The sequence below is a fragment of the Cucumis sativus genome, chromosome 2, assembly GCF_000004075.3.
Source record: "Cucumis sativus cultivar 9930 chromosome 2, Cucumber_9930_V3, whole genome shotgun sequence".
Taxonomy (NCBI): Eukaryota; Viridiplantae; Streptophyta; class Magnoliopsida; order Cucurbitales; family Cucurbitaceae; genus Cucumis; species Cucumis sativus.
This window is the reverse complement of record NC_026656.2, coordinates 11829803-11853830: the sequence shown is the minus strand read 5'-3', so window position 1 is coordinate 11853830 and position 24028 is coordinate 11829803. Positions and strand designations below refer to the sequence as shown.

At 28.4% G+C, this 24028-nt stretch overlaps 1 protein-coding gene across 2 annotated transcripts; it reads right to left on the bottom strand.

Annotated features, from left to right (window-relative positions):
• Nucleotides 1-4946: 4946 nt before the first annotated feature.
• On the bottom strand, nucleotides 4947-10323 carry LOC101207512 (serine/threonine-protein kinase SRK2E). Of its 2 annotated transcripts, none has more exons than XM_011650901.2 (9): nucleotides 9938-10323; nucleotides 9613-9687; nucleotides 9367-9468; nucleotides 9132-9185; nucleotides 8896-8988; nucleotides 7853-7945; nucleotides 6576-6680; nucleotides 6347-6445; nucleotides 4947-5492 (listed from the first exon to the last, which is right to left on the bottom strand). In XM_011650901.2, exons 1-9 carry the CDS (start codon nucleotides 9968-9970, stop codon nucleotides 5172-5174), a joined length of 975 nt encoding a protein of 324 aa, XP_011649203.1. In that variant the 5' UTR covers nucleotides 9971-10323; the 3' UTR covers nucleotides 4947-5171. The 2 variants fall into 2 exon arrangements, with proteins under 2 accessions (XP_011649203.1, XP_004145407.1); XM_004145359.3 differs by having other exon boundaries at nucleotides 9930-10321.
• Between the last annotated feature and the right edge of the window lie 13705 nt (nucleotides 10324-24028).

Sequence of the window (24028 nt, the reverse complement as noted above, 5' to 3'; positions counted from 1 at the left end):
AGTTGAAGAGTATTTAATTTAACCAATCAAGTTGTTCAATTATAGTTCCTTACACAACACATCAACTGCCATCTCCTCCATAATTTGACCACATGCACAAACACTAAACCAAACATGCAGCCACAAACAATCCCTTGCATTTTCCTTCTCTCCATTCCCAAATTTCCACTCGGATGTTAGCAAAATCCAACCCAACCCAACCCTTCCAACAAACCTTTGAAAGCCAAGACTTTTCTCATCCATCACCTTATCTCAAGCTACCCAACACGCAATCCTTGTACAAAAAGCACACACAATCATAAACATCCAAAAGCAATGTAATAAGAGAGAATCACGTAGTCTAAATTCAAGCAACCATGAAGAATCCTAGACATTATAGCCAACAGACAGTTTCAAAATTAAAATAAAACAAAATAGAGAATAAAATAGAAGATGAAACGTTACGCAAAAACTACTTATTTTGACAATGCTCGATATCAAACGTCTCCAAAAGATATGAATGTGCGTTGACAGGCAATTTACAAGTGGCAGTGACACAGTTGGACGACTCTGCAGATGCAAAGATGACAACAAACGTCCTATAGGTGCGACGATGGTGATAGTGTATGAAATATATCTATTTTCTCTTAATTCAAGCTCATTAAGTGATTTTATTGTTTTATTGGATTGTGTTATAGGATTTGAACAATTCGTGGATGAAATTTGGAGTTGACGTCATTTTGGAGCTAATTTGGAGTTAGATGACGTCATATTCCAGACGAACCAAGGTAAAAGTCGAAGCAAAAGAAGGGAATAGGCTTCTACCATGTAGCGCTCCATAGCGTCTCATGGCGCTATATGGCAGAAATGCCTCTTTTCACTTAATTGGTCAAGCATTGCAGCGCTCCGAACATTTGAAGTGCAAGATGTACGTGTGAGGGCAGTGCTGCAACATTTATTATAAAAATTCATTCTCGTGCTAGCCGGAGCTTATCTCGAATACAAGCCATTTCTCACTTATTTTTTTGTACCGTTTTCCAACTTGGGTTTCTTAGATTCTCTCTTTATCCTTATGAAATTATGAGAACATGAACTTATTTTATGTAATCTTTGGTTCAATTATATTCTTTAATGATAATTTGTTATACGTTGGACACATGAAAATGTATAACTTTTGCTTTGCATTGAATTTTTTACTTGTGATATTTAGATAAGATTTGGTAGGTTAGGTTAGCTTGTAACTCTGTTTTGATGTACATTGTTCTAACCAATCTAAAATATTGCATTGAAAAATTCAATATTGCATGCTTAATCATATATTGGATTAAAACATTTAAAACCTTGGAACACAATTTAGTTATACGAAGTAATTAAATTGGTTAGGTGATGGTTATAGATAAGTGAAGATAGCTCCATGAATGAATTCTTTGAATTAATAAGGGGAGAGATCATTATAACTACCCAAGATAGATTCTTTTGAAAATAGAATTCTCTTTCGCTTGACTACTTATGTCAACTATTTACTTTCTTGCATGATCAGAGTCAACTCAAACCACCCCTCGGTTACCTCGGGTTGGAAGTTAATTTGTGAGAGAAGATGAAATCTTGAGAGAGAAAGGGTGAGAGTGAGTGGAAATTATGTGTGAAAGAGCAAGGGTGCGAGTGAAAGAGAAATATTTGATTTGAAGATGCAAGAGAAATTACTAAAACACACAGTGGGGAAATAAAATGTGGACAAACATTTTGGGCATGTTTGGTAGACATTTTGTCGACAATTTTTCAATAAACGTTATCAAACCAACCTTACCCTTTTTTATAACTGCTATCAATATACTTCTATCGACCGTTTTTTGGTGATTGTTATCGATAAACTTTTGTTGACTATTTTGGTCTCCAATTGCCAACAACTAACTTTTATCAATCATTTGTCAATAGTTGTTGGCCAACTACCAACGACCATTGTTTTTATGACCATTGTTGACCAACTTTTGTCGACTGTTGTTCAATGACCATTATTGCCGACCAATTTTCATTGATGGTTGCGTATCAACTTTCGTCGATCGTTTTTGAGAGATCGTTGTTCGTTTACTTTCGTCAATTGTTCTTCAATGATTGTTACCAACCAACTGCCGACAACCATTTTCCAGTGATCATCTTTGACTAGTTTATGACAACCACTAACCGCAAACCTCGATTACTATTTTAGAGTGGCAGTTGCCAACATGATCCTCCGACCCAATTTTAATGTTGATCGTTATCAAACTCCTTTCAAAACCTCTGCAGATAAATTAAATTTAAAATTATAAAAACAATTCTAACACATAACAAATCAAACCAATTTTACCTAAAAACTTTTCTTTATAAAAGTTGCCAAACACATGCATGTTTTTAAATTAAGGAGATTTTAGAAAAGAAGTTTAATTGAGAATGCATTTTTAAAAACATTTTATTCTTAAGTTAAAATAGGTTTAGGGTTTTAAGAAGTGTAAAAATAATGTTCAATTGAGAATGCATCTTAGAAAAAAGTTGCAAAACCCATACATTTTTTTTGTTTCAAGTGTCATTGTATCCCAAATTTGTATTAGTGAATAAAAGGCAACAATTCTTTTAAAAAACAAAATGTGGGTTTAGAGAGTTTAATCCACACACAATCTACTTACGAAAATACTAACAATTTCTACCAATTTACGTGGACAGAAACTAAAATAAATCACAACTTCTTATCCACGCATATATGAATTGGCAAAAATTGGTTCGACCATTCTTTCAAGGAACTTTTTGTAGCCAAAGTACTGTAGAATTTGGAATAAATGTTTGAAGTGTCTTCAAATTTCTTTGGTCCAAGTTGGACATTTCATACATATATAGTCATAGACATGAGGTCAAATTTTACAACCAAGTTGTTCTGTCCATTTTGTTTTTGTTTCCTTTTTCTTGTTTTGAGTTTGAAAGAATCTACATTGTTGTTTCTTGTTTCATTCTTCTTTTTAATTATTGGTTCTTTCTTCTTTTAAATATATTTAATTGAGAGAAATATATAAAGAAAGTTATCAATATTTCATTCTTCTTGTATATAAAGTGTCTAATTTATGTCAACCTCAAATCATATACTTATAATTTATCACTTATAAATATTGATAGATCGTCCAAAAATGTTCTTAATCATCAACCATATATATACACTAGTAAAATAACTATAAAATAAAAGATCAAACTTTCGACTCTGAAAAACAAAAGTCAAGTAAATTAGACTAAGTTGACAAAAAAGCTCATAATTTAACCTTTTCAATTCTCAAGTGGATAGTTGCAACGTAGCAATTATATTCAAAATAATAAAATATATAGCAACATTTAAAAATATTGCAAATATAATAAAATTTGTCAAAATCTATCAATATATTATCGATATACTTACTTATTATTTTAAAAATTACTATAAATTATAATTACTCTAATTGGTAATTGATTTAAAGTTCTGTCCTTTGATTGTATTGAGAGGTCATATACTTTTTTATTTTTTGTATTTTCTTTTTTAAAAATAATTAAATGGTCGCTTTTCAATTGATTAAAACCAATTTAATAATTTATGCAGAAAAAAGACCTTGCAGAGTTTGATTTATTTTGTTGTAAAGTATTAGGGTAGCTAGTGGCAGATTGAGACAATGTTGTATATGTAAATAATATTTGTTTATAACTTATATCATTCTAGATTATTGTTGACATTGAAATATATAGAATTTTAAAGTAATGTTCGAAAAAATATCTAATATATAAAAAAGAACCAAATTATTTATAAATATAGCAAAAGTAGCGATTTCTATTAGCAACATAGACTGATTGTTAGAGAAGACTCCAAATGTGAGAAGCAAATTAGACAGCAACATATGCCAAATTATAGCCGAATCATCACACCAACAAAAAATTACAATTAAATTCCAGAAAAATGTAATCGGTTAATAGCCAGTTCTGATGAACATTTTTTTTCCATATTGGTTACTGCCATTATCTTACACTACAGAACCATTGAGTGCAATATCTATTTTATCCTTTATTTTCTTTATTATCCCAAAATTAGTGATTTTTCATGTAAATGTCATTGGCCATCATAAATACATAGAAAAATCCAGGGAGGATTTATTTTCAAAATACTCTTTTGACATTATGACAAAGTGTGAGAAGTAGTAAGAGTATAGTCCCCTTTAGTTCTACGTCTGGTGAAAGCTAAAGGGTTGGGTTGTTCGGTGGAAAAGCTCCTATCCCCAATAAAGTTAAAAGCATTTTATGTGATGGACATTTTATTATATATTTTCATCAACTAATTGTTTCAATGATTTGAAGAGAAGACATTTGGGAGTATCCTCTCTTTATGTTCTTTGTATGGGAAAAGGCCGTGAGACTTTACAAAATATGATACATCTTTAGGTGTGTGTTAAAATAATCCACTAATTCCAGCCATCATATACTTGATTGTCTTGGCTCACTGTATTGTATGGCCCAAATATGGTTATATGAGGAACTATCTCCTGTGTTTGTAGGTAAAAGTTTTTTCATCTCAGATTTTTTTATATGCCAATAATCTTTCTTCTTCTCCAGACTCTTTTAATTTCTTATCATGGTATCAAAAGCTATGAAAGTCTAATCAACCTATCCCTCTCTTTTAATTTTTTATCTGTGCGATCGAGCCCACAAAATAGTTAACTTGAGTGAGTTCCAAGACGCAGGTATACGTAGTAGACTACGTGGGTGGATGAGTTATAATTTTCTAAGTTTTTTTAGCGGGGGAGTACTTTGCATTTGTGTGTTGTTATAATTTTGGTAGTCTTTCTCCCAAAGTGCACAATGGGTACTTTGTCAAATACGACGGTTCTCTTTCAACACTTACGCAAGCAAGCACGCACCCACATGTGGATGCATCCATGCACAACCAACAACAAATAATAGTTTAAACTAAATCATATTTTCGAAACTTTTCAAATAGCTATACTTTTAATACATATATTTTATCAAAACCCAACCAATATTATATTGTTGCATGAGAGCTGGGAGAGTGAATAATACAAATACACAATCAAACTTCACCGTTACAATTCAACATAAAAATTGAAAGCAAAAACAGGAATCAAACATAGGAAAAGTGGAAAGTGTGTACGTAGTTATTCCCAATTCTCGTTATAAACACACAAGAAGGGCTTCTACGTTAAGGCATAAACAATCTCACCACTGCTTTCCAAGTCCAGTTCAGCATCCGTCTCCAAATCCTCCTCCATGTCCTCTTCGATGTCCAAACACCCTGTCAGATACTGTCCGTTAGGACTCTGTAGAAATCTGGCCTCCATCACTGACGCTTCCTCGATGATCTGCATGATTTCTTCAATGCTTTGCGACGGTTCATCGATCGCCTCCTCCTCCACCATATTATTAATGTTTCTATTCGTCATCTCATCCTCAACCAATTCGGTCGGTAGGTTCTTTGAGAACCATTCTTGTTTTCTAATCTCTAGTATTGATATCCTCTACATGCATGCATGTGGTGGAATAATTCATTATCAACCAATTAAACATCTTTTGTTCCCACTCGATCGATCCAATCCACATATATACACACATATATATGCTTTATAACTTAAAGATGAAATCTAACTAAATACTACTACACTTTTTTTACACTGAGGGATGAGATATTGAGATTTAAATCTCAAACTTCAAACAAACTTGCTAATAATGATTGCTTAGTTATGTTAGCATATAGCATGCAATCTATACCATTAAAATTTGAAAATACCTTAATCATCATAACATTATATTAGTAAAGGTGTATATATATACTTTTCTATCATTGGGAAAAAGGAGGTTCAAATCCTCCTACCTTACCTATACTTTAGACAGAAAATAATACACATCATAACTTTAGTAAATTTAGCATATAATTTGAATACAAAATTTATAAACGTAACTATTGTTTCTGCATCCACGCTAAAATAATTTGTTAAAAGTTGGAGTCCCATTTGATTTTAAAAGCTTAAGGAGTTTATAACTCATTAAGTGGAGTTGATATGTTAATTTTGAGTTGATAGATCTAAAGTTAATGCGTTGAAATTAGAACTTTGTGTTTGAAATGTGGAGTTGTAAGAAAGAGTTCCTTGATAAATGTAAAAGTAGATTAAGAGGTAAAAGAGGAAGTTGTTTAATAAATATAAAAAACAAATATATAGAGATAAGGATAAATTCATTGGTAAAATGTGTGTAAACACCAATGGTGTTTATTATTGAAATTGAGTTGTTAAGTTGGTGACTTGAATGACCCAAAAAAGTTTATAGAAAAATAAAGCTACAAAGTTGTTATCAAATTAGGTCATAAGAAACTAACCTTAGCGGGATCGGCAACGAAAATTCTAGACATGAGGTGGCAACAATCAGGAGATATATGAACATAGTCCGGAATGGAGTATTGAACATTCAAAATTCGCTGCAAAATAATCAAATTAGTAATAATTTCACATGTAATTTAATCATATTTAAAAAAGATGTTTTAAAGTGAGACAACGATTGAAAATATTTATAAACATAATAAAATTATTCATAACATTAAAAAAAACCTGAATGGTTTTACGAAAATTTTTAGGATCTTCAGGATCCTCAAAAGGATATGCTCCAACCAACATTACGTACAACGTTACCCCACAAGACCACACATCTGCAATCTGCACCTCAACCATAGCGTATGTTATGTCAATATAATCAATCAATCAACTATCTAGTTGTGAACCTCATTGAATACTTAATTTTATTCCAAAATAAACCCTAAACCTTGAGTTTATAAATAGATGTATTTTCAAATATAGTAAAATAAATTATAATTATGGATTCTATTAATGATATAATCTGATAAACTTCTATCAGTGTCTACCAATATCTATTATTGATAGAATATGAAATTTTGCTATATGTTATAAATATTATTTTGTCAACTTTGTTATTTTTGACGACTCCTCTTACAAATATCATTTTTTTTATTATTTAATATTGTTTGCTAACTGTTTTATTTTAAAAGTAAATCTTAAAAACTTGTTATTTTATTTTATTATTTAAAATTGGATTAAAAATTCAAATATTTTCTTTAAAAAATTAGAAAACACACCCAAGCAAACAAAGCATAGATTTGTAAAATAAAAAAGGATGTTATTAAACAAAAACTTTATAGTTTTTGAAAATGAAGCTTATAAACATTACTTTCATCTTCTTAATTTATTTTGTTACAAAATGAAGCTTATAAACATTACTTTCATCTTCTTAATTTATTTTGTTACGTTCTATTAGAGTTGTTTTCAAAATTCAAACTAAGTTTTTAAAAGTTAAGAAAATTGTTATGTTTAGTAATCATTTAGCTTTTAGATTTTAAAAATTAAGTATACGTTTTAAGCCTCCCTTCTGCTTCTAAATTTTGTGTTTATCTACTTTCTACCAATGTTTTCACAAGGCAAGTTAAGTTTCTTTAAAACTAAAAATAGTTTCTTAAAAGAAAAAATTGTATCAGACGACTAAAAAATTTAAAAAAGTAATCCATATATAACATTTTTGTAATTTAGAAAATGTAGTGACGTGGTCTTATTATTATAAAAAAAAAATTGCTATTTTTGCCTAGGCTCAGAAATTGGTTAATAATTCAACTTTTCTTTTTTTATAAATTACTCATAAGAAATATGAAAAATATGGTAAAATTATGCGATGAAATAGATTTAATTTAAAAAAATAAAATATTAAATAATGATTAAAGAAGAACTTATTAATTCTTGAAAACTTATTTTTAGTTATAGAAAATTTAAGGTGTTAATTGAAATATAATTAATTAATTAGCATATAGTTTTGGTAATACCTTTCCGTCGTATTCTTTCTTAAGTAAGACTTCAGGAGCTATGTAAGCTGGCGTTCCCACCGTTGATTTTGGTTGAGAATGCAACACTGACGACTTTTCTCAAATATAAATCACATAATAATGCAGCTTAATTAGAGGAATAATACTAAAATCAAAACCCAATAAAACAGTATTTTATCTTTGTTCAAGAAACACACGTTGATTGTAAGTCTATTAGCACATTTTGTTCCTCTTCTTTTGCAGAATGTTTGGAAAATCGTTTTCTTGTTTATTTGCTTGTTTTTTCTCAATTAGGGTTCTCACACTTTTGTGATTATTCTTTGGGATAGTGCTGTGGTTGAAGAAGTTTTTGAGCAGCAGAGCAAAGTTCATCAGATGTTCTTATAGAAGTTGTGTGTATTTCCCTTTTGTGTGAGGTTAATCCTTTGCAAGAGTAATTTAGAATAAGTTGATGTTTCAATTATATATTCTCATAGATTTGTACAGAGTCTCAAAAACTTTTCTGTGCTCTTGTATTTTAGATAGGGTGTTCTCTTGTTTATCGTAGTGTGATGAAGATACAGTTGAAGAAAGAATCTCATGCTTAGGAGAAGTCTAGCTCTAGCTAAGTTATTTGTTTAAAGTGCACTTTCTTACATAAGATATGGAAATATCATGACTGCAGTTGAGAGAAGTCTATAGTTAAGTTTTCACACTCTAAAAAGTTAAATCAAATGTAAGTCTATGTAAAGCGTTACGTTATTCAACAATTAATTAAGTACTATGTATATTGTAATAATTGCTTAATATAAGTGAAGTCTCTTACCTTTTAAAACTAACGTGTCATTATATATGTCCTAAAGCTTAAATTTCAGAAACTAACATGCACGTTTCCATGTTTGTATATTATACATGTGTAAGAGAGGAACTAAAAGTAATACTATATTTTGGTTTGTATCTAGTAATTGTCAAGGAAAGGAATGCATGCATTTTTCTAATCTACATCCTACAATTTGTTACAGTAATATCTTTGACGAATATTTTTTCAACTGAATGCTGAGTACCTTAGAATAACCGAAATCGCATATCTTTAGACGTGGGGCAGGACTTCCATCCAATAGTGTGTTTTCCAACTTCAGATCTCGATGGCAGACTTCCTTAATTTACGTACATAGAAAGAATCCAAAATTGTTTTTTTAAAAAAAAAAAAATGAAAAAATCCAAATGCTTTCAATTGAACTTAGGGAAATTAGTTAGAAAAGCATTGCATTTGGTTGATACTACATAAAAGAATACTAACCATAGCATGACAGTAGCTTACTCCTGATATAAGTTGTTGGAAGAAGAATCGTGCCTTCGGATAACAAAATTTAAAAGCTGATATAAGATTATCGTAAATTTAATCTTATATCAATAAAAATGTTAGTCGTGATCGATATCAATTAGAGGAGAAATGATATATATAGTTGGTTGAAGAAAAAAAAAAGAAAAATATTCAAAAGGAGATAGGACGAAGGAGAGGATTAGGAAATTACCTCATCTTCACTGAAGCGGCCGGCGTTACATATCCGCTCAAACAACTCTCCGCCGGAGGCATATTCCATCACAATGGCTATATGAGTTGGTGTTAGAACAACCTATATATATGAGGCAAACACAAATCAATTAGTACTTAGCTTTTGGTTAAATACAAAATACTTTTTACAAAGATAAATTAGTGGGTTTTATTTTGGTAAATATATGAGGCAGACATAAATCAATTATATTAAAAGCTATTGTACCTCTTTAAACTTGACAATGTTGGGGTGCCTCAAAGACCTGTGGTTTATTATTTCCCTCTGAACGTTTTCATCTATCTGTTCAATCCATTATAGATCCAATCAAGATTATAGTAATATATATTATTTATAAAAAGTTTATATCGTTTTAAGAGAAAAAAAAAATTCACAGGTTTTTCTTTTAAACTTCTAAAAAATGTATGAAAATTTTGAAATCTCTCGTCCAACGCAATTCTTTAGGACAATATGGGTACGATGAAAAATTTGAACTTTAAAGATTTTGATGTGAGTATATGCCTTTTAAGTTTATTCAACTGTACCATGTCACCTCTTTCAATGTACTTAACAGCAACAAGCTCATCGGTATGTTTATCTCTCATCAACCTAGCCACTCCAAAATTGCCAGAGCCGATATCTCGAACCAACTCGTACCGGTCACTTGTATGCATGATCGGCACATCCATTGCTTCTATATACCTCCGATCACTGTCAAAACCGTCGTCACTTTATCTCTTGAGACACCCTCTAAATCAAAAGACTCTCAAGGGGCTCTCATATGTAAACTGCCTAGCTATCCATTATTGTGTTATACATTGGTGAGTTTTGTGTTGCATAAAAGGATCGAATGCAAAATAATGAGTGATGGGCAAAATTAGAGAGATTATTGAAGAAGAAAGGAGGTGGCCGTGAAAAGATATGGCATAGTGTGAACTTTGTACCACTACAAATAAGACATGCACCCCGTGAAAGCTTCACCAATACCTAGCAGTATTATTAACCGGACCTTTCTTTTCCTTTTTCTTTACAACTTCCATACCTTATTCGTCCACCTGTTCGGACAAGATATATTCATTTTAAATATTAAAAGTAAAGTCATTTTCAGTTTAGATTTATTAATTGGGAACGTGAGAATCGAACTATCCATTTCTTTTTATATATGATAACTATTAGTGTATATAATCTATATATATTATGCACAGAGATTGATAGCATATTGTGTCATATAACTGATTTGTTATATTTACAATTTTTATGTAATTGTTATTAGGTTAATTTTTAAAAATAATAAATTTTATATAATATTTATAATTTATAACAAATTTTATCTTTCCTAGTCTTTAAGCATATGTTTTTAGTAATAAAAGACTATCATTAATAGAATTTAAAATTTTGCTATAGTTTAGTAAATATTTATTTTATTTTATATTTTAAAAAATATTTTGTGATATTACTCATAAAATTACCCTCCTTTATAATTATTTTTTAATTAATATAATTAACTCAATCATAGTTATAAGATTGATAAGAGAATATAAAATTTGATATTTTCTCAATATAGTATTATATACAATGAGGGTGTAAGTGGGGGTATAAATTAGATCTTTTGGGCTTGGCCCAATGATCATTTGTGAACAATATATAGGCTTTATAATGACACGCTTCAAATGGTGGTTGGTTGGTCTACCTCCAAATTTAACCATTAAATTCAAAATAATTAAGTATATAGAAATATATCAACGATAAACCATATCACAAATATTGATCTCTACCACTGATAGATCGTATGAGTCTATCAGCGATACAAGTTTATCAACGATAGTTTTGCTATATTTGTATTTTTTTTAAAATATTGCTATATTTTTAATTATTATTTTTAAAATGGTAATCAATTATAATTACTCATTTAGTTAAGAAAAAAGAAAAGAGTTTTAACTACTATAGCCTAATACAAATTGAACCCAAAATTTTTAAAAATTTTATAAATATACTAATGAGCTTTAATTTTACACAAATGTAGAGCCCAATTAACCAAACAACTCATCTTTATTATTAATAATATATTAAAAAATAGAAAAATGAAATAAGAAAGGGATGGAAACAATTTGGACATTCAGAATTTTGGAAAAACTTCCTTGTTGAAAAAACTTTCAAAACAGTGGTTCTTCATTTAAAAATCTTTGACTACCCATCGTGTAACCATTTTCTGTGTAAACCTACTGGGTAAAGAAGACAATTTATGACGGAGAGCGCTCTCCAGAAGATTTTCAACCCTAGTCGACAAATAGTTTCAGTAAGAGTTTATGGTTAAGTGTACAAAATTTGTTAGGGTATATTTAGTATATTAAAGATATTTGATTCTTATGAGATTGAAATTGAACTCCTTTCCTAACTTGAGTGTGACTGTGAACAAATTAAGGTTTCTTCTGAAGCAAACGAGTAAAAATTGTATATTTCGGTTGTGTAATATCGTATCCATTAAGAACTCTAGTAGTAGCCTGAAAGAAGAGGATACCAACAATAAGTTGTTGGAAAATATCTTGCCACAATCGATCTCTCTTCAAGTTGTTGCTACTAATTCTTCTGAAGTCCTCTGGTTAAGTTTGTCATGTCTTCTGCTTCTAGTAAGATATGTAATATATATATATATATTATGTACTTTATCATATGTACATGTGTATAATTAATTATGTCATATTTATATACTTCATATTATATAATAAACATCCATAATATTTCCTGCTTGTATATAACGAACAAACATGCCAATCGAATTCAACTTTATATATTGTGTAAAATTATGAAATCATCTTTAAATTGTAATAATTTCTTATTTTCTTAAGGTGAGAAACTTTCCTTAAATATGTAGTCTTAATTAATGGAATATTATTCCATTTATTTTATGAAATCATTGCTTCAAATATTGAAGTAATATTGGAGTAATGAGGGGTGAAATAATACATTAGTTTAAAAATAAATTAAAAAAATATTTTCAATTCAAGATTTAAAATTTGACCACCGTTTATCTAAATGGGTGTGGTCGGGTGCTAATACCTTCCCCATACGCAAATGACTCCCGAACTCAACTCAATTTTTTTGCAGACCATTTTTTTTAACTGTTTACTTTATTTCGGTGTTCAATCACACCGTAAAAAAGATTGGTGGCGACTCCTATTTTCTTTTAAAACTAGCTCTTTTGAGGACATTGGCCGTTTCGCGTCGTTTCGGGCACGTGGCGACAAATGATATAAAAACTTTCTTTTCGGCCAAAATTTTGCACACTGAATTATGGAGTGGGAAGCTCTATTTAAAGGCGAGAGTTGATGTTAATAGGTCGCCACCCACCATTAATAAAGCTTCTAAAAAGTTGCAGCAGCGCCGCACAGACATCTTTTCATCCTTTCTCAGAATTTCCAGCTAACTAATTTTGTTTGCTAGTGCCTTAATCACCTATCTTGTATTTCTTTTCGCAGCAAAGGTTGAACTGGTCTTCTCATGTAGACATGATATTGCTCACCTTCACTCCATTTCGCTTAAAACCCTACGATAAGAACACTAATTAGCAGTAAAACAGGGATAAAGTTCTTTTGTATCATTCACTTTAATTTGTGGAATAACCAGATTACCTAGTTTTTCCTCTATTTTCTTTCTTTCTCATGCAATAAGACTTCATTATTTTACTTAAAAGGTTACAATAATTTGTATTCTTACAAGTTATCAATATACTAGAGGATATTATGGACGTAGATTGCCATTATATATATGTATTTTTTTTCTTATCATGTTTTATATATCTAACATTATTATAATTGTTTATTATATAATATAATGTATATATATGTCAAATAATTAAATATACATGTGTATATATGAGAAAGTACGTAAAATATATATCTTATTAGAAGCAGAAGACAAGACAAACTTAACAAGAGAACTCTCAGAAGAATTAGCAGCAACAACTTGAGGAGAGATTAACTGTGTCAGAATATCTTCCAACAACTTATCATTGGTATCCTCTTCTTTCAAGCTGCTACAAGCTGGAATGAACGGTGAAACAACAATAGAACATGAAACTGGTTGTTCCAATATCTCTATGCTAGAAATGGATTTCTTAGAGAAATGTCTCTTGAAGAATGAATATGAACAAAGTTCTTCTAAATTCAAATCGAAATCTATGGATATTGGCCAAGATCTTTCTCGAATTATCAGACACTTGGTCAAGAGAGAATATTTTTCTTTAATTGAAGGGTGTTGTAAAAATATGTCTTACTATTATGTGACGTACTAAAAATCTATAATAGTTATAATTATATTTGATATAAACATGATATATATTTGAAATTAATAACTAAACCAAATAAGAGCGTGAATATATTTTATATACCAAATAATATATAAGATGTATATTTTCATTTTTCAATATGTTTATCAACAAAAAAAATCATGGTATATTTTCGAAAAACTATAGAATTTGTAGAATAAAAAAATAAAAATGTAAAAAATATACATACATTTGTATAAAACTCGACCAACACAACAACATAAGAATGCAAACAAAAAAAAGAAAAATAATCATGTAAAAGACCATATAACAATGTCAATAAAAAGTGAAAAAAATAAAATTTATATGGAAAATAAAAAATAAACCAAATATTTACCATTAATATATATATATTATCTCACATGCTCTAAACTAAAATGATTAATAAATATCCAAAGTCAAATTTGACATTAATTCAATAAGGAAACTATTTACATATTTGTGTCATTATAAATTTCTTCAATTTTTTTAATATAATATTAATCATAATGATAATGAGTGTTGGTCATTTGAGCCCTACTTTTTCTAAATTTGAAACTCAACCTAACTTTTTGAATTTTAAACTTCTCAAGTCTATATATAAGTTAAAACCCCTTAAACTAAATTATAGGTTGTTGAAATACAAAGTACATTTGTTTTATTGTAAGCTTGGGAGGAAAAATATATGTCTTAAATCTCTAAACTTAATATATATAAATAAATAAACATGCATGACCTTGTATAAATGACTATATGAAACAAGGTTGGAAGAATAACACAATAACCTAAATAATTTGGACCATCCAACCAATACTATAAGAGTTAAGTGAGTTGAGGTTTGAAAAATTCGATTTCCCACCCAACTTGAATTAAAATTATGTTATATATATTTATATTAAGTTTCATAGTATGATGTTTAAAATATTTTTAGATTTTAGAAGTTTGGAATCTAAGATGACTAAAAAAGAAGAATAGAAAAAAAAGAAAAAAAAAAGAAAAAGGTAATTTGATTTGAATGTATTTTAGGAGAGAATCTTTTCCAATTAGAAATCTCAACCCAACTGGGACCCATTCCACTCCCCTTAAAAGATTCCTTTATACCCAATAACTCACTTTCATCTTACCCACGCTTTCTTCTCTCCCTGTTTCTCACGCTCCTTCCACTCCAATCCAAAATTATTTCCTACAAGAAAAAAAAAAAATCATCAAAATAAGTTACTATTTTTCTAAAATCCAATCAAACTACCTAAATCTTTATTATCTAATTGGTCATATAAGAAATGTAGAATATAGAAGACATAATATAAAAAATCTCACACGTCAACCAACTCACTATTATTTGTTTCCTTCCATTATTTCTAGCTAATCTTAAGTTGATGTGACATTTAAATAAGTCTTATATATAAATTAAATTATGTACCTTGAGTTGATGTGACATTTAAACAAATCTTATACTTCAATCAAAATTATGTATGTTGTAAAAATAATTCTACAATTACCTTTGCCCCTCTTTTCCTTCCATCATTCTCTGTTTGAAACAAATATTTTTTACTTATAAGTATTACGTCCGTAGTTGCACCGTTCTGCCAAATATCTCATTATTAGATTTTTTAGTTATTTAGCGTATAGGAAAAGTATTCATGCTTTTTTCATTATACAAAATAATTACAATCAGAGAAACAAAACTTAGATAATCACAAAAGAAGCACTTGCTATTTCTTAAATATGTCAATTTTCTCAATTCAAACCTTTAGCACATCTAAATGCAACAAATATATTATTAATTAATGTGATGTGTAAAATCTGCTTCCGTATTTTTTTCTTTTATTGTAGAGTTTTTCTCTAATTATGATCATCATTTTCTGTGGTTTTTTTTAAAAATATTTGGATGATTATAACAACCACATAAAATAATTTTTCTTCATTTATTGCGATTATAACCTTAATTATACAATTGTCAACTTCAAAACATTCAATTCAAGGAATGAGATTGTTCTAGTCGGTCAATATTCATAATTTTTCATCCACCCATTATTAAATTTTTCAACCTTCACCCCATGAAATGTTAGTTCTTTAATCGACTGATATTCATGATTTTTCAATCAATAACTCGTTATTTTATTCATCAACGAGAAGACATTAGATAAGTACATGATATTCTTCAAAATAGTTCTCTCACATTGCTACTGGAGAAGCATATCTAAAGTGTAGAAAAATTCTTCTCTAATGACATATTGATTCAAAATTTTAAGCCTCAAGTGCATCCATTTATAACGAGTTTTAGGAAGAGTAATTGCTTTCTGATAATCAATTTTTTGATAACATCTCGATGTATTTCGACATCAAGCATTCGTGATAAATAATTATTAGTATTAGTATCAAGATAGTAGAAGATGTAATTTTGTAATATATTTGAAGGTAACGTTATTATAAAATATTGTAATTATATTAAATGTTTAATATACATTAAATATGCAACATAACATCTATTTTATTAATTATGATAAAGAGACATCATTCTTGTACAAATTTGTAACACATGAGATAACATGTACGAGGGCATATGGTCATTGATGAGATGAAAATCTTTTTATTCTAAATACTTTGTTCTAAAAATTATATTGATAAAAACATTATCAGAGATATTAATCACAAATCAAATCAACATGCAATTAATTTTTTTTAACAAGAAGATAAAATAAAAAGATGAAAAATTATTGTAATTGATAAAACTACTTAAAATATAATAAAATTTTGTATTTTATAAATAAGAGACAAATAGATTTATATTGGTGTTTATTAGTGACATTGATAAACACTATTAAAAGTCTATAAGTGTCTATGATTGATATTGGTTAGATACTGATATACATTATACAATGATATAAGTTTATTAGTTTCTATCATATTAAATTTTGTTATATTTTATAAATATTTTAGTTCATTTTACTATATTTGAAAATGCTTCTCAAAAAATTAAGAAAGGCGGCGACTATTGATACAAGGAATCCACCCAATAGGAGATTATCTTCAAGTCAAATTAATAATGAATGTTGTCGTTAGAAATATGTGTAGAAAGCTCGAGAACCAAAACATTTGAAAATATTTTGGTTCATTTTACTATATTTGAAAATATTTCTAGAAAACTAAAGAGAACGACATTGAACAGTATAAAGAATCCATGAAAGAAAATAGAATTTCATTTGGATATTAGGTATAGGTTGTCGAAATGCCCCATAAAATTATGGAATCTGTCTCAGTCCATATAGAGAAAGAATATTGGCTTTGAATGGCTTAGAAATGGCCAATGGCCTCATGGAGACCGTGTTCCATAGAACCAACAAAAGGTTGAAACTTTAATTTTTCCATGGTACCAATGTGAGCCTCACAGTTGGAATCGTAATAACATTTCCAAGACCCACCTCTCGCCGCTTCCAATAGCAGCATTTTAGAGTTCACCCTAAAACTAATGAATCTGTGTTGTTTCCTCCCCATCTCCAAGACCATGCTCCACAAAACCAATCAAAGGTTGAAATTACTTAATGTAAATGAGTAATTCTCTCGAGATATGACGAGTTACAAAAATACAAGAATTGTCTGTCATGTACGTGACTCATCAAACAATAGATTATATAAATAATATTGTCAGTATCTTTACTATCTATCATTGATAGACTATAAGATTTTGTTATATTTGTAAATATATTAAGCAATTTTGTCATTGATAATAATCATATTCATATTTCTTAGTCATTTTAACTTTGATTTTTGAAATACTTTTTGAGAAATATTCTTATTGAAACAAAAAAAAAAAAAAAAAAGAGAATCGACATTGAAATGGAGTATATAACAAGAAAATACTTTGAATATTATTTTTCATTTAATTCAATATAAAAAGTGTAAGGCCCTCATTGCTTATCACCAACGTGATGAAGACCTTGAAATAAGGATAATGTGCAAAGAGATTTCTGTTGGTAAAACATGTTTTTTCGAAAGGATTATGCAATGGAAGGTCTCCATGCGAAAAGGGTTATGCGGTGAATGATAGAGCAGTATAAGCTACTTCACCAAGAAAAACAAGTGATGTGACCATGATATCAGTAGGCCGATGATTGATTAGACTCTGCCATCCAATCAAAATTCAGGATAAGGGTCAGACAGAAACATGTGGCGTTTTGAGATTGTGCCACTTCTCGTCTCTGGTAAAGGTAATCATTTGGTCTTAAGAAATTTCAGTGGAGGAGACCTATAAATAGAAGGAATTCAAGTCAGTTTGAAGTTGCTTGTACCCTGAGCTTATTTAAGAAAGGATTGAAGAAGTATCCAAGATTTCACAGATGCAGAATGAGCTTGATTCCGACAAAGATTTCAAGAGGTACAAGGAGACTGTTGGCTGAGGAAGCTAGGAGGAAGAGCAAGTTGAATGTAAGGGTGAGTGATTTTCTTTATAAATGTTTCCAAAAATGAAAAAGATTTCTAACATGTGTTTAAATCCTTAAATCGATCTCTATCGAGTTCATGTTCCATATGATTTTCATTATGCTTTCAAATTCTTAGAATGCATTTAACTTATAAATAAATTGGACTTACTATTGAAATGATGTATTCAGAAGAGTATATGAGATTTGATAAAGTTGAAAACGAGACAATCTTTTGTACATGTAGCTAGGGGTGTTCATGGTTCAGTTCGGTTCCAACCTACAACCGCACCGAACCTAAAATGCAAAAAAAAAATCTCATACGAAACCGAAATGAATCGCATGTTTGTGTTAAACCAAATCAAAATCGAACTACATATGCGTTCGGTTTAAATTTTGGAAAATCTCTAGCCACCAAAACCTCGAGTTCGATAAAATTTGCTTTTCTATTTTAAATTTCGAACAATCTCAAACCACCAAAGCACCAATTTCTATAAAATTTCCCTTTTTGATTTTAGATATCAATGGATCTTAGGTCAACATATTTAACCGAGTTTTAGAAACAAAACCTTTATGAACAATACTTTAAATTTATTTATGTTTTAAAACGAAGTTGTTCGGTTCGGTTTTATAATCGATTTAAAATATTAAAATGAACCAAACCGCATAAGAAGTGGTTTTAAAATAACACAAACCACACCGATCTGCATGCAATCGATTTTGGTTTGATTTTAATTTGGTTCGGTTCGGTTTGTCAAATTGGTTCGATTTTCAAGTATTTTATGAACGCCCTTACTTGTAGCCACCTAATTTTGTCCGACTTTATTTAGAATTAATTTAATTGATAAATTAATTTTTTTCTCTTCATTTTGCTCTATTTTAAATGTTGTGATTAACCAACTATTTGTAAAAAAATGTTATTTAACTATTTTTAAAGTTTTGTGGGTAGTTTTGTTAGAGTAATTAAATCAATTAGTTAGTCTAAGTTAAGTAGAGAAATACTAAATATGGTAATTTTTCTAAATTTGGTTTTGGTTATTAAAACATTCATGTCATTTTTATGATGTAGGCTAACCTTAGTATTATTTTCTTTACTTCTCTCGACCTTTATCTCTTCTTAAAAAAACAAACCAGAAGATCTATAACATTCATTTTACTTTCTTTTCTAGCAACCCCTAAATCTTCATATTTCTCATAAAAACTCCCTACAATGCCAAGAATCCAATCAAAAAAAAAAAAAAAATTCTAATTTAGTTGGAGGTGTATGATAGAGCGTTGGTCCAATGTTTCAAATTTCAAACAAAAGTGAGTTTAGTGTCTTGGAATTTCAATATTTTTTTTTCTTTTCTTTCTTCTTCTGATTTTGTTTATTTTCGTTCAAAGTTCTTTATATATTTTTATTCTTACTATTGTCGTTTTATTTATCTTTCTTCAAGCTTCCATACGAAAATGCAAAAAGAAAAAAAAAAGACTAAATAATTAAATATTTGCTTATTATTCTTGTTCTTAGTTCCTACCTTGTTGTTTATCTTCTTTTTATTTGTTATCATGTATTTCTTTTGTTAATTTATTCTTAGGCTTTATTCTCTATATATTTTATCTTCCGTATATATATATATATAATTAGCATATTTATTTATTTTTCTTTTTATAGTATTGATTATTGCTTCTTTAATATGTTCTCGTCTTTTATTTGTTATTTAATTTTTTTCTCTTTTGTGGTCAATTTAATATGTTAATGCTAATAATTGTTTAAATTTGTTAACATTTTAAATTAATTTTCTTTATAAAAACAACATTTTCAGAAAGTAACCTAGAAAATTTAGAAGTCTGATTTCCTAGAATTTTTGAGGTGAGGAAATTGATTCTTTGAAAGTCTGAGATTAATCTCCAATATATATGTTTATATTAAAATCTAAATAAGTTATTTTAGGTTTGTTTAATTTATTTTGATTCTTCTTTAAGATTGTTTTACTTATCTAATTTTTTTATTAAGCCTCATTTTGTTTTCTATTTAAATTTTAAAAATTCTTTCTATTTAAAATTTTATGTGTTTTAAAATCCTTCCAACTTAAAATTCTCTATGTTTTAAAATAAAGATTCTTTTTTAATCATTTAGAAAATTTTTCTATAATGTTATAATTTTTTATTTTTATTTTTTCAAACCTTCAAAATTTAATCTATGGTTTCATGGGGTTTCTTAATCAATATTTTTTAATAACTTATACTATTTTTCGTAGACAAAATCCTATGAAAATTTAGGGAGTCCGATTTACTAGAATTCTTGAGATGGGAGGTCATATCTTTAGGAATCGAAAATTTGATCTAAAAAAACTGATTTTTAATTAATATTTTTTTAAAAAATATCTTTTTGAAGACCGTTCCTAAGACGGATTTGATTTGAGAAATTGCACTAATTTCTCATAATTTTTCTTCAACAAACATACAAACATTCCATTTAATTTCATATAAAAAGTATTTAAAGTATTCTTTGTAAGATATTAAAAAAAATAATGTTTATTTTAAATCATATGCAACTCCCAATTATATTTAGATTTATTTTATTTTATTCACAAAAAAGTTAACGAAAAAGACTATATTTCCTTTTTTAAAAAATGACGACAAATTTTTTTAAAAAATAACTTTTAGGTAAATATAAAAGCACCCTAAATATAAAATTAGCCAAAGTTGAATGTTGAATTTAGACTTTGCAAACAACAAATACGATCAATTATAATGAAAGGTGTTGGGTCAAATCGCCCAAGTAGATCTCACTTTAATCCATTTTTTTTACCCTTTCAAGATACAATAAGGATTAATTTTTTTTACAAAATTGTTGAAAGTATTGATCAATGTATCAAAATCTACCCTCAATGCTAGATATTAATAGACATCCAAAAACTTATTAGTGTTTATCAGCATTACTAATGGACATTACTAAGTATGTATTATGAAATTTTAGTATATTTATAAATTTATTTCGCTACAACCCAAAACAAACTAATTAAAGAAAAAAAACTGAAAGAGAGAAAGAAAAGATTTATAATCCACCAATAAAGGTTATCATCATCCTTACAGTGGGAGAGAATTGTTTGAAAAGTTGAGGGGAAAAAAAAAAAGAAAATTGGAGGGGACACCAAAATAAGTATGGAATAATGTTTATATTTGGTCAAATGTGAATGAAATTAATTAAATAAAAGATTTATGATGAACATAGTAAGCTAAAGTTGTTGGAATCTAAATCAACACATAGACTATCAACACAACAATATTCCAATTTGGTGGCCCATATCTTTCCTTCATAAAGTCAAAATGATTTTATACCTATGACTTTCTTTTCTTTCTTTCTTTCTTTTTTTTTTTTAAATTTTTTTTATATAAAGTGTTCTACAATATAATATGAATTTTTGAAAGGATAATATATATAATCTTTCATTCAACTTGATCAATTGGATTCCCTAATCTAATCTAAGTGGTACTTTTGACCGTTTAATCTTATCTACTTACGCCTTACGGCATGTTTCAAATGATGAAATGTAATGAATTTAGGATGGTTAGTTGGTTTTGATATCAAACTAATTCTCTTCCCATAATTTTCAACACAGTCATCTTTTCCACTGTTTGGACGTTTCATGATTTCATTTTTTATCTACCCTCAATTTAATTTTCAGTTTTATTCAGACACTCCTCACAATTTCAGTAAAGGTGCAATAGCTTTTTATATACATTGTATTTTCGACTCGTTTGATTATTAATTTCTTTTTTGTTACTAGGAGAAAATCAAATTTGTTTGATAATAATTGTTTTCTCTCCCCTTCAAATTTTACCTTTTACACAATTATAAATGGATGATGAGATAATTAAAGTGCAATTCTACTTAAGTTTGGAAGACAGTGTGCCCATGGAAAAACATATTCACTAATATAATTAAAGTAAAGCAATTAGAATGATATACTTATTTGTAAATAAACGACAATTACAATAACACTCAAATAGCTCAACTTAGAGAATGATTACTCAGGCTTCCCTTAAGTGCATGTGAGACTCTCTCAATGAAACTTAAGTTTTCTCGTAAGTATAGGGATATTAGTGAACGAACACTCTTATTAGGCTCTCCCGAAGTTGGGTAAGATTTCTTTTCTACTAGTATATTTTAATATTTCTTGTGATATCTCTTCTTGTTATGATCATAAAAAAAAATGAGTGCGTCATAGTATACAATTAAGTAGTACTACTCTTTATTTTATTTGATAATCAGGAAAGGAAAGATAACTAAAAACAACAAATGGAAAAAAGTTGGGGAAAATGAAACTTTGGAAAGAGAAATGAAATTATTTAGAGATTGAAAAATTGTAGAGAAAAGTACAAAAGAATCTTTTTTGGAAAAAAATAAATAGAGAGAAAAACTTAAAGGGATAAAAGAGTTCTAAAAAGATTTTAATTGGAAAGAAATATATGAAAGAGGAGGAAAAATGAAAATTTAAAGAAAATGAGAGTCTCATCTTTCAAATGGAATCAATTCTTTAAAACCACACACATATATATATATAATTCAAATTTACTTTCAAACAAAAACAAGTTTAAAACAAAGGGTAATTATAAAAGTAGATAAATATTCAACTAAATAAGATATATAATCTTAATTAGAAAAAAATTATAGATTTTATTTATGGTAAAAAATATTAGAATCTTTAGTTATATAATATTTTTTGTCTGAGAAAGTTACGTAAAAAAATCAACAAATAAGCATGTCATTCTTATCATGCATGAAAAATACTAAAATATTTTACGATTAGAGTAAGAAGAATTTGTCAAGATGAAAAGTATGAAAAGTAGAATAAAAAATAAAATTTGTGGACAGGAAAGCTACCCGTTTTTCATCCAATTATAAAACAATTTTAATTAGTAAAGAGTTTCAAATCTTTTGATGATTGTGAAATTGTTGTAAATAATATTATTAAGAAAGAGAGTTTGTTAGGGGATTAGATATTGGGTTAGTGGCAATCTTGATAGTGAAACATTATAAAAGCACATTTACTAAAACGCCCCTAGAAATAATGGCATTAAGTTTGAAAAAACGAAGGATGAATATGATGAGTTTTCAATATCACTATTGTATTCACTAATTGGAGATATAAATTCTATTTTGTGAGGTTTACATTAGCACTACTAGATTTTTCTTCTCTGTTTTATCTTTCATTCTATAATCTACTCAAAAGTGGGTTCGTACTTCTAAAAAACGAATCTTTATTTCTTTTTCACACTCTTATAAATATAAATACATGAATAATTAATAAAACTATTGTATTCAATTTCATATCATAACCAAGACTTGACTATAAATATGAGCCATACAATAAGGTTTCAATACATTTTTTTTATTATTATTGAAGTGAAGAATAATGTTTTATATATGGAAGAAATATGGACATAACATTGACTAATTCTATTCAATACAAGCAATGACTATATTAATAAAAAAATACTAAAAGAAGTAAGAACCCGAACATATGAAATTATTTCATATTTAATGTAGACAATATTGAGTGTAAAGAATACACGTATATATATATATTAGACATTATTGGATGTACCATTACATGTATAATATGATGTTATGGGTTGATTTATCAAGATAGACGAAGACCAATTATGGTAAAGACAAAGAAACCCAAAGATGAAAGGGGATGATGGAGATTGGAGGTGACTATGGTCCAAGTTCGTAGAAGAGTTTATAGGTTGGTCATGGACATAATGGATGGCCTAAATGGAATGGCTAAGGACCTTCATTGGTTGACCCAAATGTGTTCATGCACTCTAACATTATTATGCCATGCTTTTTTGTTTTCTAAATATCTTATTTCATTATTTTAGTCTCCACCATAAACAAAAATTTATTCTAATTAAATGACAAAATTGTTGA

Bases quoted from the DNA above. Each gene is read 5' to 3' on its own strand.
- LOC101207512 (XM_004145359.3), bottom strand. From the start codon at position 10,073: ATGGATGTGCCGATCATGCATACAAGTGACCGGTACGAGTTGGTTCGA. The intron at 7,946-8,895 runs GTACTCAGCATT...ATTTGAGAAAAG, and splicing joins GCGATTTCGGTTATTCTAAG to TCGTCAGTGTTGCATTCTCA. The intron at 6,681-7,852 runs GTATTACCAAAA...GTTGAGGTGCAG, and splicing joins AGAAAGAATACGACGGAAAG to ATTGCAGATGTGTGGTCTTG.